Source organism: Alosa alosa, chromosome 17 (assembly GCF_017589495.1).
Source record: "Alosa alosa isolate M-15738 ecotype Scorff River chromosome 17, AALO_Geno_1.1, whole genome shotgun sequence".
In the NCBI taxonomy this organism is placed as follows: Eukaryota; Metazoa; Chordata; class Actinopteri; order Clupeiformes; family Clupeidae; genus Alosa; species Alosa alosa.
The window spans coordinates 15,128,228-15,148,227 of record NC_063205.1 but is presented as its reverse complement, the minus strand read 5'-3'; the positions used below and the strand labels follow the sequence as shown (position 1 = coordinate 15,148,227).

The 20,000-nt window shown below is 45.7% G+C and overlaps 1 protein-coding gene across 1 annotated transcript in view; it reads right to left on the bottom strand.

Annotated features, from left to right (window-relative positions):
• The window catches only part of anks1b (ankyrin repeat and sterile alpha motif domain containing 1B), a 253,036-nt gene that overhangs the window by 181,390 nt on the left and 51,646 nt on the right, over window positions 1-20,000 (bottom strand). Inside the window, exons 3-4 of the mRNA XM_048268812.1 lie at window positions 17,779-17,935; window positions 1,309-1,611 (exon numbers count right to left, since the gene is read on the bottom strand). Of these exons, the coding sequence (XP_048124769.1) occupies window positions 1,309-1,611; window positions 17,779-17,935 (460 nt within the window). The remainder of the gene's footprint in view (window positions 1-1,308; window positions 1,612-17,778; window positions 17,936-20,000) is intronic.

The following is a 20,000-nucleotide window of genomic DNA, read 5'->3' as shown; positions in this document are numbered from 1 at the left end:
TCTTAGAGCCACAGCACCATTCATCTCTCTTTCCCTCTCTCCACTTGTCTCTCTCTCTCTATCTCTCTCTCCCTCTCTGTCTCTCGCTCTGTTCTTACAGGATATACAGTATCTGTGCCCATCCACTGTAAGTTTCCATATACATAAGCAAATGCAGAAACACACACACACACACACACACACACACACACACACACACACACACACACACACAGACACGTGTGCATTCCATGTTCACATCACGCACTTAACCACTAATTGGAAGCAAGGGTATTCTTGTGTGTGCTTGAGAGAGAGACAGAGAGTGTGTGGGGAGAGGAGAGAGAGAGAGAGTGTGTGGGGAGAGGAGAGAGAGAGTGTGTGGGGGGGAGAGAGAGAGAGAGTGTGTGGGGAGAGGAGAGAGAGAGTGTGTGGGGGGGGAGAGAGAGTGTGTGGGGGGAGAGAGAGAGAGAGTGTGTGAGCAGTATAGATGAGTGTTTTGTTAGAATGTTACACTCTAGTGGCTGTATGTGGTTGTAGGGTTTGTCCTCAGTTGCACAAAAGCCTTTAAAAATGTATGGCGTGCAGTGAGCAGTAATATACACCCACACACCCACACCCACACCCACACCCACACACACACACACACACACACGGAGGGAGAGCCGAGGAGTGAGCCTAAAGCAATCCCACACAGAGACCACCAAGACGGCATTAAATAAAAAGGTCTACAGGTCAATCCACCTGCTGACAGCGGTGAAGTAAACCACACAAACACACAACCGCACACACACATGCACGCACACACGCACGCACACACAAACACTAACACAGATACAAAAATATCTCTAATTCCCTTATAACAACTGTAAGCTACCTCGGTCCTCCCTGTCCCACCCCTTACCCCTCTCAGAAACTCAATCTTGACTCTGCTCACCACACTCCAACACACACACACACACAATGTCCTTCTGTCCTTCCATGTTGAAATCAGTGAGGACGCTGACAATAGAACACACACACCATACCACACTTGCTCTGATCTCACTTGCACATTGACATCTATGCTGGTCTCTAAGAAGACACGGACTGTGATGCGCACACAAACACACAAATGCACACACACACCCACCCACACACACACACACACACACACACACACACACACCATTCTCCAGTCTCACCTGCACGTTGACGTCTGGTTGACTATAACGCACGCACATCTACACACCTACACCTACACCTACATCCACACACACACACACACACACACACACACACACACACACACACACAAACACACACACACACTCCTTCGCCTGGTCTCACCTGCACGTTGACGTCCATGCCGGTCTCGATGAGGACGCTGGCCACGGCGTGGTGTCCGTTGCGGGCGGCCAGGTGCAGCGGCGTGTGCTGGTGCGTGTGGCTGCTGCTGTGCATGAGTGCCGGGTGGGCGTTGACCAGCATGCAGACCACCGGCAGCCGGCCGTACAGCGCCGCCAGGTCCAGGGGCGTCTCGCCGCGCCGGTTACGCATGCTGGGGTCGGTCAGCTCACGGAGCAGGACGCCGACCACGTCCGAGTGGCCGTACTGCGCTGCGCAGTGCAGCGCTGTCTCTTTCTCATGGTTCTGGAAAAAGGAGAGAGAAAAAGAGAGGTTTAAAAACATTAATACTTATTACATTAACATTAACACACTCTCTGAAAAGAGAGAAAAAGAGAGGTTTAAAAACATTAATACTTATTACATTAACACTTATTACATTAACACTTAACACTTATTAACTCTCTCTGAAAAGAGAGAAAAAGAGAGGTTTAAACACATTATTGTAACTTATTGTAATTTAAACACTTTATTGTTCCAAAAGAAAGCAAAACGAAAGGAGAGAGAGAGAGAGAGAGAGAGAGAGAGAGAGAGAGAGACAGAGAGACAGAGAGAGAGAGGCTTGTGTCTGTTGATGTGTATGTTCAGTATATGTTCGGATTTATTTTCCTCAATTAATAACTGCTTTGGCAATACAAGTGGCTATTAGACATGCCAACAAAGAATTCTGAATTTAAATTTGAATTGAGAGAGAGAGAGGATGCTGCTATCTTCTATCTTGTGTAGTTTTATATAGTTTTACATAGTGTAGGCCTAATTTTCATATGCCCATTGCTTTGTCACTATAAAAAAGCTTTTTTAAAAGAAGGTTGAGAAATTGCACATTTTGCCATTTTTGTGTGATTAATTTTCACTTGTAATGTTGTTTTCCTGACTCAAGCATTGATATTATTCCTCCACACACCCACCCACTGCATAGCTCATCTGCCTAAAACATTACCTCTGCACTCCTCTAAGGAAAATGGGCTGCCTTCAGAAGACTTCCACAGGGGAGAGGGTGCAAATGACAAGAGGGTGTTCATCTGCTGTACATGTTGAGATAAATGGAGGAAGAGAGGGGTAGAAAGTGTGTGTGTGTGTGTGTGTGTGTGTGTGTGTGTGTGTGTGTGTGTGTGTGTGTGTGTGTGTGTGTGTCTGTATCTGTGTCTGTGTGTGAGTGTGTGTGTGTGAGAGACAGAGAGAATAAAAGAGATGAGGGGGTCGATGAAAACAAATTCCAGAGAGAGAGAGAGACACACAGAGAGAGAGAAAGGAGTTGGATTCTAAGATGAGAGGATGAGAGATTCTACAGAGAGGCTGCTTGTCTGACATGGGTAAAGAGAGAAAGAGGGAGAAAGAGGGTTGAAGTGCCCACAGCATGCATTAATCATGCTTCATTTGCATCCCACACGGCCGTAGACATTAACAATGAAAATTAGCACTCGCTTAGCCATATTCTGACTGTAGTTTGGGAGAGAGAAACTATTATGCCAGTGTGTTTCACAGAATATAACAGCATATTACATTTGCATTGTGTGTGTGTGTGTGTGTGTGTGTGTGTGTGTGTGTGTGTGTTTTGTGTGTGTGTGTGTGTGTGTTCAAGAGAGTTGCACGCTGTGTTTCTGTCCCAAGGGAGCCATTGTGTATCCAGGAAGTGAAACATCCCTCAGAAGAATACGACTTCAACAAACGCCCGCTGCATTCCAGTCACAGAGCTCACTCTCACCCACATACACAAGTCAACACACACACACACACACACACACATATTCAACAGCATGTAAACACACAAACTCAATAAATATTAAACAATCTGCATTAAACAGACACAATGACATGAAAACACCACCCAACATGCACAAGCACAAACATACACACACACACAAATGCCTAGTAAAACTAGATGGACCACACAGGTGTGCATTGAATGCCACATGGTGTGACACAACACATCTCTGATAGCTACAACAGCATGCATTGTGTGTTGAATGTACACATACACACACACACGCACACACACACACACACACACACACACACACACACACACACACACACACACACACACACACACACACACACACACACACACCATGTGAAGCCAAAGACAGGGTCTCTTCTGCCTCCTGGTGTTTAAAACTCTTCTCCTCAGGCATGCCAGACCTCTCTACTCAGTGCTTTTTACTGCCCTGATATATAGCCATAAACAGGCTCAGAGTGAAACCAGTTACCATCCTGATTACAGCAAGAGAGCTCAACCGAGGAGGTCTGCCTATTCTTGACATTCATTACCCAGCCAAATATCCAACTGTGCAAATAACAAACCTTAATTAAACAATTACCTTAAACTTTAATTATCACGTTGATTGATATGATAGCTAGAGAAGATGGGTGATGGTAATTGAGATGGAAAAAGGAAAATGAGAGAAATATTTATATTTTAGACCATGGACAGAGACTGCTGAATGATCGTTTTCATTATAATTATGATTTGTCTTTCTCATTATGCAATGCGTTATTATTACTCACTCTCTCTCTCTCTCACACACACACACACACACACACACACACACACACACACATAGCTTGACATGCTTAAACTCTATGTGCGTATGGCTTCGGTGACTCCCTGAGAAAAGCCCTGAATATGAAGTACATGTTAATTTGAGAGAGAGAGAGAGAGATGGAGAGAGAGAGATGGAGAGTGAGCAAGAGGAGAGAAGAGGGTAGAGGAGTGGTGGTATGAGTCATACTGTGAGGAAGATATGAGAGAGAAAGAGAGGGGGATAGAGAGAGAAAGAAGGAGGGAGGGAGAGAGGGATGAAAGATGAGAGAGAGAGAGAGCCGTGGGAGGAGGGAGTTCCCCAAGATGCTGCAGCTCAATGTGTTAGCAGAGCTGGCACTTAAGATGGATCGCATGTGTGTGTGTGTGTGTGTGTGTGTGTGTGTGTGTGTGTGTGTGTGTGTGTGTGTGTGTGTGTGTGTGTGTGTGTACAATAGTATTGCTTTTAAGTGGAGTTGTTATTAGTGAAGACAATAACACAGAAGGTTGACATTTTCAGCATTACTAATGCCAGCCATATTCACATGTACAGCACTTGCACACACATACACAATCAAACACAAACACACCCACCCACCCACACACACACACACACACACACATACACACACACATACACACGCACACACATGCACACACATGCACACATGCACACACACACGCACACACACACACACACACACACACACACACACACACACACACACACACACAGACATTCTGTCTGTCCTCTCCAGAGGTTGTTTTCTATTCCCTGCTGGAGAGGATGAGAAGCAGCCCTCTGCAGTAGCCCTGATAGACAGCAGAGGCCCCTTCTATTCCATTTAATCTCCCAATCCGTACAGTCACAGACAGAGAGGAAGAGAAGGAGGGAGAGAGGGAGGGGAGGGAGGGAGAGAGAGTGGGAAGGAGGGATGGAGGAGAGGAGAGGAGGTGGAGTGCAGAGGCGAGAGAAATCCAGAGAGTGAGCAAGAAATATAGAGGGTGAGAGAAAGAGTGAGATGAGCAGGTAGAGAGTGGGGGAGAGGGAATGAAGGGAGAAAGAGAGAGAGAGAGAGAGAGAGAGAGAGAGAGAGAGAGAGAAAGAGAGAGAGAGAGAGAGAGAGAGAGAGAAAGAGAGAGAGAGAGAGAGAGAGAGAGGGAGAGAGAGACCACAGCAGCAATCTGTTGACACAGGCCTTACAAAACACACACAAAAAAACACACACACCACACACCAGAGAGAGAGAGAGAGAGAGAGAGAGAGAGAGAGAGAGAGAGAGAGAGAGAGAGAGAGAGAGAGAGAGAGAGAGAGAGAGAAATCACACTACGGCAACAGTAGCCTTGGGCTTCACTGGCCAGTGAAATCCAGCAGCACGTTCATCTGTCAGTCTAGAGGAGAAAAGGGCCATGCACATTTCACCCAAACACACACACACACACACACACACACACACACACACATAAACAGGAGTAATCACACCACAACAGGTAGCGGCCTTGGGCTTCATTGGCTGATGAAATCCCAAGGCATTTTCTCACATCATTCTAACAGAGCTGAGACTTTGTAGGTAACCCACTGGCACACTCACACACCCCTATAGAAACTACAGCACTCTAAACACTGTACACACTCACACACACCTATAAAACTACAGCACTCTAAACACTGTGCCATACACACTCACACTCACACACCCCAATAGAAACTACAGCACTCTAAACACTGTACCATGCACACTGAACACAAGGGTCACTAAACAATTATAATAGAAAAACTCTGTTATTAGCTACTGATCAGAATCATAGTGGATATGATCAAATTAGTAGCTTAGATAAGCAAATACTATTACTGGACTAATGAAATGGCTAGTATCGGGCTTTGCATCTGACGGTCATATTAAAGTTCAATTTCACACAGAGATACTGTCAAAGGGAAAACACACCGCTAGAAGACATTTCAGACTGTTTGCTGTGACAGTCTTAGATTCCAGACAAAAATCCCAATAACATTTACACTGTAACCTAACCTTGGCCAATATTCACACTCATTTTCCTACTCCCATAAAATGGAATGACACTAACGAAATGCTAACAAGCAGACAATATCCCAATATTGACATTGTGTATCATTGGGAAACCTCAGGCTCCAATTAGCATGCTACTGATTATGTAACATGAGCCTTGCATTCAAATGCATGGGAAGTGCTAGCAATAGCAGCATGCGTCTTGCATTCGGATGTGCGGGAAGAATTAGCGGCATTAGCATGCAACAGTATACATGTATCTCAGGGAGGGCTAATTAGGCTGGTAAAACAGGAGTGGAGGAGCATGCAGAAGGAGGGAAAGAGAGAGGGAGGAGGAGAGAAGACAAAGAGAAAGGGAGACAAAAGAGTGGGAGACAGGGAGAGAAAAAGAGAGAGGGAGAGAGAATGGGAGAGAGAAAGACAGAGGAGAAAAATCAGACAGATGAGACAGGCAGAGAGAGAGAGACAGAGAGGGAGAGTGAGAGAGAGACGGAGAGAGAGAGGGAGAGAGAGAGAGAGACAGAGAGAGAGAGAGGAAAGCAAAATTGTCTGTCTAGAGAGAATACACTGAGCATTCTTTTGACAAAATCGGGAGGAAGAAAACTGAATCCTGTAAATAAGACAAGAATCTGAGTTCTCAAAGACTGAGTTCTCAAAGACTGAGTTCTTCTCTTAGCATAGGAAGTGACAAGGTGATTCCCAGGTACACGATTGACTACTGCCCTATAGGCTAACATCACCTTTCATATCAAAACACCAAAACAACCCTTTCATTACTCCCCGTTCTTTTCTGCAGCTCCTAGGCCATACATTTCAGGAAGTCACATGCCTTGTTACAGAGTATGAGTGAATACTAGCTTCCTGGATGCTAGCTTTTATCTCATGAACTGTTTCGAAGTCCATTGAAGCCCATTCAATTCATATTGAGAGAGAGGGAGAGATAAAGCACTTGAATTTGAAAGAGAGATGCAAGAAATCAATAACACTGCATAATACTGCAACATTTCCAACATACCTCTCCACAGACATTTAAAACACACACACAAACACACACACACACACACACACACACACACACACACACACACACACACACACACACACACACACACACACACACACACACACACACACACACACACACACACACACACACACACACAGACACACACACTCACACACACACACACACACACACACACACACACACACACACACACACACACACACACACACAGACAGACACACACACACACTTACACACACACTCACATGCACTCACACACACACACTCACGGGGGAACATCATGGTCTCTCATGCAAACATCACATGATCATTCAGCCACCCCTCTACCCCTTGTGACCCCGTGGGCAGCCGGGCGTTCGAGACGTTTTCCCAGGGAACGCCACTCCTCTGCCAAGGACCCGTGTGAAGACATGTGCTTTCACTTAAGGGTCGCCATGGCAACGCCTGCCTGAGTGACCGACCCCTCGCCACCACAGGAAGTGACCTTAGAGATCTGACCCCAGTACTACAGAGAGAGAGAGAGAGAGAGAGAGAGAGAGAGAGAGAGAGAGAGAGGGAGTATACTGTATTTCAGCAACACACTGTCCACACCTGGACAACAGAGGCTCTCTGACCCCTGCCCCCTTCTCTTTTTCTCTGACTGTCATACAGTGTCCCATTGTCTCCCTCACAAAACACACACACACACACACACACACACACACACACACACACAATCACTATTTCTTATGGCAGATCTTGCATATGCACTGTAACTGTAAATATGTCAGTGTGTGTGTGTGTGGGTGTGTGTGTGTGTGTGTGTGTAATAACCTGTCCATGGCATGACTGTGCATGTTTAATGTTCCGTGTACAACATATGTGTGTGTGTGTGTGTGCATAGACATAAGAGACATTAGGAGGAATTTGCAGGCCACTCTTACTTGCGTCTCGAGGGGGAGTCAGGGAGTTAGGGAATAGAACAACCTTTCCCCCTCCCTCTGTTTGAAAAGAAAACATTCCTGAGTGTATCCACTGCAGACTTTGACACACACACACATAGAAAAACACATACATATTCATAAAATACATAGGCACACTAATGCATGTGCAGAGACGCACGCACACAAGCTATCACGCACGCAAACACACACACACACACTTTATGCCTTTTAATTCCATCAACAAATCAGCAGCTATGGGTTCAATCAATGAGCTGTCTTCAATTTAAGTAAGGAATTCCTTGGAGAAATACATAGACAGAGAGAGATGGGGAGAGATGCAGCAAGACAGGAATCGTGAATGTGTGTGTGTGTGTGTCGCAGGCGTCTAAGGCATGTCGCGTCGCGTCGCGTCGCGTGCGGCGTGTTTGTTTCCATGTGTTACCGTCTGTGTATGACAGGCTGAGTAATAACCAGAGAGAGTAAGCGGTGGAGACATAGAGAGAGAGAAGGGAGAGAGAGAGAGGGAGAGAGAGAGAAAGACAAAAAAGAGAGAGGGAGGGAGAGAGGGAGAGAAGAATTATTCCTCTCCTCATATGGCCTTCAGAGAGACTGCTGTTTGCTTCTCCTAGTCCTGCTCTGCCCAGTACACTGAATGGAAACACCATTAATATGTCCCCGCTACCAAACAGCCAGAAACCTGGACTACACAACTGGACCGTCAGGGAGACCGTCGGTCTCTTTTGTTTTCATTACAGTGAAACAGACAAAACATTTAATGTGTGATATTGTTAAGCCATTACCAAGATAACTTATTTAATCCAGTGTTGCATTTATTGACAACAACTGACCACATTTTGCATCCAGGAAGCATTTCAGCAGTTAGTTGGGAATAAACACATGAGGCAGTCAAGAGCTATGAGTTGAATATGCTGTATGTAAATATGTAGCATGTTCAGCTGATGAATATCATCAGGTTTAATGTAAACAGTAAATACTGTTCCCATATTCAATTGTGTGCCTGTACAAACAAGAGAATAGCACTGTTTGGATGTCCTTATTGAGAGAGAAACAGCTTCAGGTTTCTAAGATGGATGAGGCGCTTGTATGGATTTCTGTTGATGAGTGTGAGTGTGTGTGTGTCCCTAATTGGAGGCCTGTGAAAGACTCCACTGCAGCAAAGCTAAATTGGCTCCCGTGTCTCTCCAAGGCACTCTGTCTCTCAGTGTGTCTGAGGAGCTCTCAAATCATGTGAATGCACAAATGCACAGACACAAAAAATACATAGACACACACACACACACACACACACACACACACTCAAATGCACAAGTCTGGTGAGCATATACTCTCTCTCTCTAACACACACACACACACACTCAAATGCACAAGTCTGGTGAGCATATAAACTCTCTCTCTCTCTCTCTTTCTACACACACACACACACACACACACACACACACACACACACACACATCTCTCCCGCTGCCTCACACACACAAATATCACTGTGGGAGGCAGGGTTTTAAAGTAAACACAATGCTTTACGACCAGCCAATAACTTTTCAGCAAGAGGCTAATTGAGCTCCCACACCCTCCACTTTACTTTATGACCTTTCTCACAGTGTATGTCTTTGTGTGTGTGTGTGTGTGTGTGTGTGTCCGTACCATGCCTGTTCAGTGTCACGTATGTCTACGTAGCTTTCCTGTCAAAATGTGACAGCATGATATAGATATCAGAGAACGTTCATACATGTGTGTGTATAATTCTCCTATAGATTTAGCACCGGCTCTGTGTGTCTGATGGCTGTGTAAAGGCCCCTGTAAACAGCTGCCCAGGCGTCCAGGAGCAGATTTAGGAGGCGCTTGTGGGGCTGCAGTAAGACTTGGTGGCCCGCATAACTCACATGCTGAATGACTAATGCCTGAGCCATGCACGCCGCGCTACATCTCTCAGGACGGGGCCGCCGTAATGTATGTGCTGTCTGTAATCCCACTGACACGGTGTGTGTGTGTGTGTGTGTGTGTGTGTGTGTGTGTGTGTGTGTGTGTGTGTGTGTGTGTGTGTGTGTGTGTGTGTGCGTGTGTGTACAGTATGATGCAACTGTTGCATTTGGCTCGATTTCCATTTTAGTCATGGAGGAAAAGATAAAGAAAGAGAGCATATATGTACTGAACACACACGCACACACGCACGCACGCACGCCAGACACACACACGCACGCACGCATGCAAGCACACAATCCTTATCCTAAAATACACAGGGCCAGATGTACGTACATTTTTTAAGCGTGAAGTTATCAGCGCCATGGACACACCGATTCGTAAGCGGCTGTCAGACCCAAGTTTCCGTCGTATTTATCAATCGTTCAATCCTTAGTGTAAACTGCGCCTTTCTCTGCCCTTTCTCCGCCCATAAACGCAATTTCTTAACGCCCACAACTGAATGGCAGCCTACAAAGCGCCAGTTGAATGGATTAACTGATGATTATTAAAATCATCAGTTAACTTCATTCTGATTAAAAAGAATCAAACGTTTAGCGATCATGAAATAATACCATACATGATAAGATGTCAACAAGCAGGGAGATAATGAAGATCAGTAGTTCTACTCAAAACTACTTGTGCACGTAGGCTATGGAAGATTGGTCAAATCTAGCAAGTAGGAAAGTTTAAGTGAATGATGTGAAAGTGAAAGTAAGACATCGCTAAAGGCCAACGAAAGTTAAGGTTGCTTTTGGTAGTACAAATACTTTCACCACAAAAACTGGTGTTCTAAATAGCGATTCTGTTGTCTTTGAAAGGTTCTCTCTTATTGACGCATTGAACTGCAATGTGGATTAACACCTGCTTTTACAAGGGCGGAAGTATTTAGGCGCCAGAATAGACGATGCTTTCAGGAGCAGTCTTTGTACATACTGCGGAATACATAACTAGGCTCTTTACTCTTCCCTCCCATCTTTTCACGCTAAACTCCCACTTCCCCTGGATCCTCCCATGAATGCATATGCATGACATGACAAGCATAATCTGCCACTTTCAACTCCCGCGACAGGCAGTTTTGGCTTTTTTACATCATTGCGGCCTGTTTGTACATACCTGCAATGATTTTACACGCATTACATTAAACAAATCGCCGGAAGTGGGCTTAAAGCTGTTAGTACATCTGGCCCACATAGTCTTAATTGCACAGACACAGGCACACACTTGTAGACACACACCTGAGGGTACACATACACTCTCTGAGGCACTCACGGACACTTTCTCACTCTCTCACTCTCAAAGACACTCTCTCACTGTCACAGACAATATTTGCACAGAAGGACACACACACACACACACACACACACACCAGCAGTGTTCTCTCCATTAAGCATTCATCATTGGCTCCAAACTTCTGGTTAAGATCATATCCTAAGGGAGGGCCACTCTTGGAGCGTTTACCTGGTCTGTCTCCCCTGTCAAGAGTAGAGTGTCTCTGGCCTCGTCTCTGTCCCCTGAATTATCACCAACAGGCTGGCAGCTGAAATTATGAGCACTGGTTAGCGCTTCTAAAGCCACTGCCTGTGCCAATAAAGACAATCCATCTCTGCCACCTCACAGTGTGTGTGTGTGTGTGTGTGTGTGTGTGTGTGTGTGTGTGTATGTGTGTGTGTGTGTGTGTGTGTGTGTACAGGCTGGGTCTGCCTGTGACTGATAAAATTCCTATATGTGTTGTTTGATGTCAATGTCTTCTGCTACATAAAGATGAATCCGCTGCATGCGTGCGTGTGTGTGTGTGTGTGTGTGTGTGTGTGTGTGTGTGTGTGTGTGTGTGTGTGTGTGAGAGAGAGAGTGTGTGTGTGTGTGTTTTGATTTGGAGAGTACTTTAAGAGGGAATCAATTGGAGGTAATTGCAGGCGAGTCAGGCTCCATCATTAGCCATGAAACTGTGCTGGGAGGAATACGCTGGCCTCATTAAAACACTGAAAAACACACACTCACACTCACAATACGCACACACTCACACTCACTAAATACATCTTCACACACACACACACACGAACACACACACACACACAAACACACACACACACACACGAACACACACACACACACACACAAACACACACACACACACACACACACACACACACACAGTCACTCACAAATATGATATACACATACAGAAAACGAACACACAGATCAACTGATGCTTGACCATTTCTCCTACTATGATACATTGAGCAGCACTGAGTGTGGGCCCTGTAATAGCACTGCTCTCCAGCGCAGCAGCACAGGAGCAAGTTCAGAGCGCTTTGAGGAGTGTTTTTATTCTATCCTATGGATACGGACATATTACAATGCTCCAGCGGCAGCAAACTTGTGTACACAAGGAATTAGCTGATCGCACTACGACGGAATGCTGGCTGTGTTCGCGACAACATCCCAGAGGAACTGTGGTGCTTTCGGGGTTGCAGAGCGGGAGTAAAAGTGAAGACGAGGCGTCGGGAGAAGAAGTGGAGATACAAGCCCTCAGTTCCATCGATTGTGATGGGAAACGTGAACTCACTGGCTAACAAGACTGACGAACTGACTGCCCTGGTAAGAAACCAGAGATTATACAGGGTGTAATGGAACTGAGCGGAAGTTACCATTAACGAATGTGGGTGTGGCCAAAGAAGCAGAGGCAGTAGTGAAGATGGACAGTAATTTATTATTCGGCTTGGCTCGAACAACCAAGCAGAAGAGTCCATAGAAAAATGCACAGAAAAATGTTAATAGTAATCTTCCAAAATTGCAACATTGAACCAGTATGAAAAATCTGCTTTAGCATCTAATCTTGCGAGATTGAACCAGTATGAAAAATCTGCTTTAGCTTCTAATCAAAATACAGCAGCATTGTAACAGTCATAGTACTCACAGTACCCTACACATTACATAGGCCAGAAAAGACTAACATCAGGTGAGCATAAATATATATCATTTGTCACTAGCAGAATGAGCTAAATACATTGTTAAATAATAAACTTGGTTACATGTGGAAAGACTAATCATCGATGCGGCTTGATCAGTTCCGTCTCGAAATACCCCACAATCAATTAACCTAATGGAACGGTTCAATACTGCCCGGAAACAATAAACAGTCCATGCGATCCAGTCGGCCCTCCTTTGCCACCGGACCTTCAGAAGCTGGAACGAGAGGACGCCATGAACGCGAATCGGTAGCTATCGGTTGACAAACATTCAAAAGTATGTGTCTAATTCAGACAAACAATAAATGTGCCACCATTGCTAATAGCTCCGTGTTGTGTTGTTTTTTAAAAGTGCTAGCCACATAGCAATGGCCCATGTACGAGTGTGTGTTGTGTGTGTGTGTGAACAAATATCAGCTGATGTGTAGAGGACGAGTGCTGACAGTTCACCAGTCATGTGCGGTCGTAGCTAGACCGTCACACAGGTAATGTAGTTTGCTATGCTTTACGGAGACGTGGCTAACAAGCCATATCCCCACGTCTAACGTTGAGCTGCCCGGCTTCAGTGTAGCTCGTTTGGACAAAGACTGTAAACTATCTGGCAAAAAGAAGGGTGGTGGACTGGTGCTGTACATAAACAATAGATGGTGCAACCCCGGACATGTTACAGTGAAGGAGACTGTATGCTGCAAGGATGTGGAGTTATTAGCGGTTAGTCTCCATCCGTACTACACTGCAAACCCCCTTCCCCCTCTGGGAAAGTCAGACCACAACCTCATTCATCTCCAGTCAATGTACAAGCCCAAAGTACAGAGGCTACCAGCTGCCACACGCACCTTCAGAAAGTGGACACCTAAAGCAGATGAGGCTCTGAGAGACTGCTTTGAGTGCACTGACTGGAGTGTGTTACAGAATGGAGAGGACTTAGAGGAGGTCACACAGTGCACAACTGACTACCTGCATTTCTGTATGGACATTGTTGTTCCCACCAGAACTGTACGCTGCTTTCCCAATAACAAGCCTTGGATAACCAGCAATGTCAAGACCCTTCTTAATAGGAAAAAGATGGCGTACAGAGAGGGGGGCATGGCAGAGCTGAGGCACGTGCAAGGGGAACTCAAAGTCAAGCTGAAGGAGGCTAAGGAGGACTATAGAAGGACGGAACAGAAGTTGCAGGAAAACAACATGAAGGAGTCATGGGACGGCATGAAGATTATCACTGGCCTGAAGAAGAGCAGCAGCTCTATGGAGGGGGACCTGGACAGGGCGAACCAGTTAAACCACTTCTACAACAGGTTTGACTGCCCTGCTCCAGCTCCAATGGGAGTGGTCTGTCCACCACCCCTTGCAGACTCAGGCACTGCCCTTGTTTGCGTGCCTGCCCTACCCCCACCTCCCAGCCTCCCAGTTTCTCCAGCTCTGCATCCTGGTGACACCCAACGACCTAAACCATTACAACCTCACGTCCAACGACCTAAACCATCACCACCTCACGCCTTGCCCCCGCCTGACGCCTCCTTGCCTGTGCCTGCTGAGGCATCCACGACTCTGGCAGCCTTGACAGGGACATCAAGGAGGTGGCCAGGACGCTCACCTGGTAACCTGGATCACAGATTACCTGGACGGAGCTCACAGTTCACAGCAAATCAGACTAAAGAACTGCCTCTCTGACACTGTGATCAGCAGCACCGGAGCGCCACAGGGAAGTGTGCTCTCTCCAGTCCTGTTCACCTTGTACACATCGGACTTCTGCTACAACACTGAGTCATGCCACATGCAGAAGTTTTCTGACGATACTGCAATTGTGGGGTATATCAGGAACAGGCAGGAGGAGGAGTATAGGAGCCTGGTGGAGGACTTTGTGCAGTGGTGCAAACTCAATCACCTTCAACTCAACACTTCAAAGACCAAGGAGATGGTGGTGGATTTCCGCAGGTCTAAGCCCACTCTGCTTCCAGTCTCCATTGATGGGGTCAATGTCGAGGTGGTAAGCACCTACAAGTACCTGGGTCTCCACCTGGACAATAAACTGGACTGGTCAGCCAACACTGACACACTCTACAAGAAAGGGCAGAGCAGGCTGTACTTCCTGAGGAGGCTGGGCTCCTTCAATGTGTGCAGCATGCCCTCAGGATGTTCTACCACCAGTTGTTGCCAGCATCCTCTTCTATGCAGTGGTATGTTGGGGAGGAAGCACAAAGAAGAAGGATCTTGGGCTTGACTTGACAGGCTGGTAAGGAAAGCTGGCTCTGTAGTGGGAGCTGAACTGGAGTGCATCACTTCAATATCTGACAAAAGGACCCTGAACAAACTGATCAACATCTTTGGACAATGAGTGTCATCCACTCCACAGCACTATTGTTAAGCAGAAGAGCTTGATCAGCTGGAGACTTCTGCTCACTGCCTTGCACAACAGACAGACTGAGGGAAGTCATTCATCAGGGCCATTGAACTGTTCATTGCATCACTTAAGGGAAGAGGAGAAATAGACTTCTCCATAGTCTGTCTGCCTCTTCACCACCTCCATGTCTTGAACTGTCTGTCCAGCCAGCTTTACCATTGTCTTCTGCCTCACTGTTTGCGTGCTTTATTAGCACATATGCACAACCCTCCCTCCATGCCACAGCCTAACTGTGACAACACTTATACCTTCTTTAATATAGTATATATATATAGATATATAGACTTTATTCTTGCACTGTTGCACTGTTTGACTTTACTCATTTGCACCATCACCATGACACTCATTCACTTTATGCACAGAGGACCACAGGCCTCAGTCCCCTGCTTCAGTCATTGCAAACACCTGATTGATTAATCACCCACCATGTGGATACGTTTTTTAGAATTGATTTAGATTAAGTTTTATTTTGTATAATTTGTATTTTAGTATATTTAGTATATTCTTTATCTTCTACAGTCCTTATTGCTTAGTTGTGTTTTTTTATATTATATACTTTTAATGACTTTTTCTGCTGTTAGTGAATGTGTGTGTGTATGTTGTCTGTATGCTACTGTGACCTTGAATTTCCCCTAGGGATCAACAAAGTATCTATCTATCTATGTGTGCGTGTGTGCGTGTGTGTGAAACATTAGATGGTGTGACAGCATCAAACACAACCACAGTCCAAGTGAGGCCAAAAGAAAAAAAGAAATACTGCCCAAAGCTGTGGGCCGCCTGCTTCTGTGCCAGTCTAGATGGGCAGGGCACCAGAGTGCCCACAGCGTCCTCCTACCCACGCCTGATAGAGAGACGGGCACAGAGAAGGGCTTTGATGGCGTGCCGTGGCAGGACACCACTGTAGCTGGGTACAGAGAGCAGACAGAGGAGAGGAGGAGAGGAGGAGAAAAAAGGGAAGAGAAGAGAGAGAAGGCAGGACAGGAAAGGCGAGGAGAGGGGGAGTGGGAAGAAGAGGAGAGGAGAGGGGGAGGGAAGGAGAGGAGAGGAGAGGGGGAGTGGAAAGGAGAGGAGAGGAGAGGAGAGGGGGAGGGAAGAAGAGGAGAGGAGAGGGGGAGGGAAGGAGGAGGAGAGGAGAGGGGGAGTGGGAAGGAGAGGAGAGAAGAGGAGAGGGGAGGGGAAGAAGAGGAGGAGAGGGGGAGGAAAGGAGAGGAGAGGAGAGGAGAGGGGGAGGGAAGAAGAGAGGAGGAGGGGGAGGGAAGAAGAGGAGAGGAGAGAGGGGGAGTGGGGAAGAAGAGGAGAGGAGAGGGGAGTGGGAAGGAGAGGAGAGGAGAGGGGGAGGGAAAGGAGAGGAGAGGAGAGGGGGAGGGAAAGGAGAGGAGAGGGGAGGAACGGAGAGGAGAGAAGAGGAGAGGGGGAGTGGGAAAGAGAGGAGAGGAGAGGGGGGGGGAAGGGAGAGGAGAGGAGAGGAGAGGAGAGGAGGGGAGTGGGTAGAAGAGGGAGAGGGGGAGGAAAGGAGAGGAGAGGAGAGGAGAGGGGGAGTGGGAGTGGGAAGAAGAGGAGAGGAGAGGGGAGGAAAGGGAGAGAGAGAAGAGAGAGGGGGAGGAAGGAGAGAGGAGAGGGGGAGGGAAGAAGAGGAGAGGAGGAGGAGGGGGGGGGAGGAGAGGAGAGGAGAGGAGGGGTGGAAGGAGAGGAGAGGAGAGGAGAGGAGGAGGAGAGGAGGAGAGGGGGTGGGAAGGAGAGGAGAGGAGAGAGGAGGAGAGGAGGGAGGAGGAGGAGGGTGGGAAGGAGGAGGGAGGGTGGGAAGGAGGAGAGGAGGAGGAGAGGAGAGGAGGAGGAGAGGAGAGGAGAGGAGAGGAGAGGAGGAGGAGAGGAGGAGAGGAGGAGAGGAGAGGAGAGGAGAGGAGAGGAGAGGAGAGGAGAGGAGAGGAGAGAAGAGAGGAGGGCATGTTGGGGTGCCTCGTTGCTGTCAGTCCGAGACCCCTCGCCATGAGGACGTGGCCAGAGCCGCTGCCAGCGGGGTGGAGACCAGGAAGGTATGTTCCTGGTCCCATCAGCCATACAGCCACACACACCTCAATGCCGCAACCCTCCATTGGGGCATATCTATCTGCAGCACATAGGACATAGTCAGCAGGTTGAAAAAGGCTATTAGCATCATCAGAGGCTGCCATGGCTTATCAGATGGGATTGTGATATTTTGAGGTACGAGTGGGAGTGTGTATGTGGGTGTGGTTGTAGTTGTGGTTGAGCATATTTATACATGCAGGGGTGTGTATTTGAGAGTCATATTGTGGTTTAAGGCTGTTTCAAAGTGGCTGTGTGCATTCCTCAGAATGTGAGTGTGTCATTGTGTGTTTGAGTATATATAGACACGTATGTAGATTTTCTGAGTGCATGCCTGTAAAATGTGTTTTGAAAGCATGTGTTTGTGTGTGGATAGATATCCATAAGGCTACCAAGTGTCTGTGTGTGTGTATAGATATCCATAAGGCTACCAAGTGTGTGTGTGTGTGTGTGTGTGTGTGTGTGTGTGTGTGTGTGTGTGTGTGTGTGTGTGTATACCTGCTCGTTGACCCTGCAGTGTGAGGGGCCGTGGTGGATGAGGATGCGGACAATCTCCATGTCTCCCCTCCAGGCGGCCAGGTGCAGGGGGAAACAGCCTTTACTGTCGGCCACATTAGTGGACGCCTCAAACTGCAGCAGCTTCAACACCACATCCCTGAAAGATGCACAGAGACAAAGTTAACACCTAGTTACTGAATTGAAGACAAAATACATGACAATAGCACATACACACCTATACACATACACATTTGTTTATCCAGCACCGGCTTTGCAAATAACCATGTCCACAGACAAGGTAGAGTATGTTGCATGATTTTAGGAAAGTATGATGTATTGCGACATCAGAAGCAAGTCAAATTTGTAGTTTCTTACGTCTCATTTCATCAAACTACAGATCCGCTACCCGATCTGGCAAACTTGCATTGTGCGGTTATAGCCGATAGAGGGTCGCGAAGTGAATTCAGAACCTGTTACGAGTTGATGAACCACTGAAACTATTTTGGAAACATTATTTTAAGGTACAAAAAACTCTTTGGTGTTGCTTTAAAACAAATGTGTTGAAAAACAACACAACTTATGCTTTGTTTTTAACACATCTCTGTGTCCAGATAGGGACAACACATGTTTGTGTTGTTTTTTATTCATAATAATAAAAATGTGTTGAAAATAACACAACTTGCATTGTTTTTAACACATCTGTGTCCAGATAGGAACAACACATTTGTTTTAAAGGTGTATGTATTAGCTACTCAGAAACAACCAACCAACGTGAGAAAGAAGAGAGACAGTGGCTGTTTAACACAATTTATTATTTTTATATTTATTATTTTATGACAGGCCATATTCTAGACCCACGGTTGATGAAGCACTGAAACTATTTTGGAAACATTATTTTAAGGTACAAAAAACTCTTTGGTGTTGCTTTAAAACAAATGTGTTGAAAACAACACAACTTGCGTTGTTTTAACACATCTCTGTGTCCAGATAGGGACAACACATGTTTGTGTTGTTTCCTTTTTTATTCGTTACACAAAATGTGTTGAAAATAACACAACTTGCATTGTTTTTTAACACATCTGTGTCCAGATAGGGACAACACATTTGTTTTAAGAGTGTATGTATTAGCTACTCAGAAACAACCAACCAACGTGAGAAAGAAGAGAGAGACAGTGGCTGTTTAACACAATTTATTATTTTTTTATATTTATTATTTTTATGACAGGCCATATTCTAGACCCAATTTATCAACAATAGTAAGCCCTCTGTTGCTGTTCACCCTGTGAGTTGATGAACCACTGAAACTGTTTTGGAAACATTATTTTAAGTTGGTAAAAAAACTCTTTGGTGTTGTTTTAAAACAAATGTGTTGAAAACAAACATAACTTATGCTTGTTTTAACACATCTCTCTGTGTCCAGATAGGGACAACACATGTTTGTGTTGTTTCCTTTTTTATTCGTTACACAAAATGTGTTGAAAATAACACAACTTGCATTGTTTTTTAACACATCTGTGTCCAGATAGGGACAACACATTTGTTTTAAGAGTGTATGTATTAGCTACTCAGAAACAACCAACCAACGTGAGAAAGAAGAGAGAGACAGTGGCTGTTTAACACAATTTATTATTTTTTTATATTTATTATTTTTATGACAGGCCATATTCTAGACCCACTTATCAACAACAGTAAGCCCTCTGTTGCTGTTCACCCTGTTATGAGTTGATGAACCACTGAAACTGTTTTGGAAACATTATTTTAAGGTACAAAAAACTCTTTGGTGTTGCTTTAAAACAAATGTGTTGAAAACAACACAACTTGCGTTGTTTTAACACATCTCTGTGTCCAGATAGGGACAACACATGTTTGTGTTGTTTCCTTTTTTATTCGTTACACAAAATGTGTTGAAAATAACACAACTTGCATTGTTTTTTAACACATCTGTGTCCGGATAGGGACAACACATTTGTTTTAAGAGTGTATGTATTAGCTACTCAGAAACAACCAACCAACGTGAGAAAGAAGAGAGAGACAGTGGCTGTTTAACACAATTTATTGTTTTTTTATATTTCTTATTTTTATGACAGGCCATATTCTAGACCCACTTATCAACAACAGTAAGCCCTCTCTCAAACACAAAATGAGTACAGTGAGAGAAAAGGACAAAGGAAGGGGTTATTTGTTGTGACGTGACAATTTAGCATTTGCTGTGAACCCAAGCA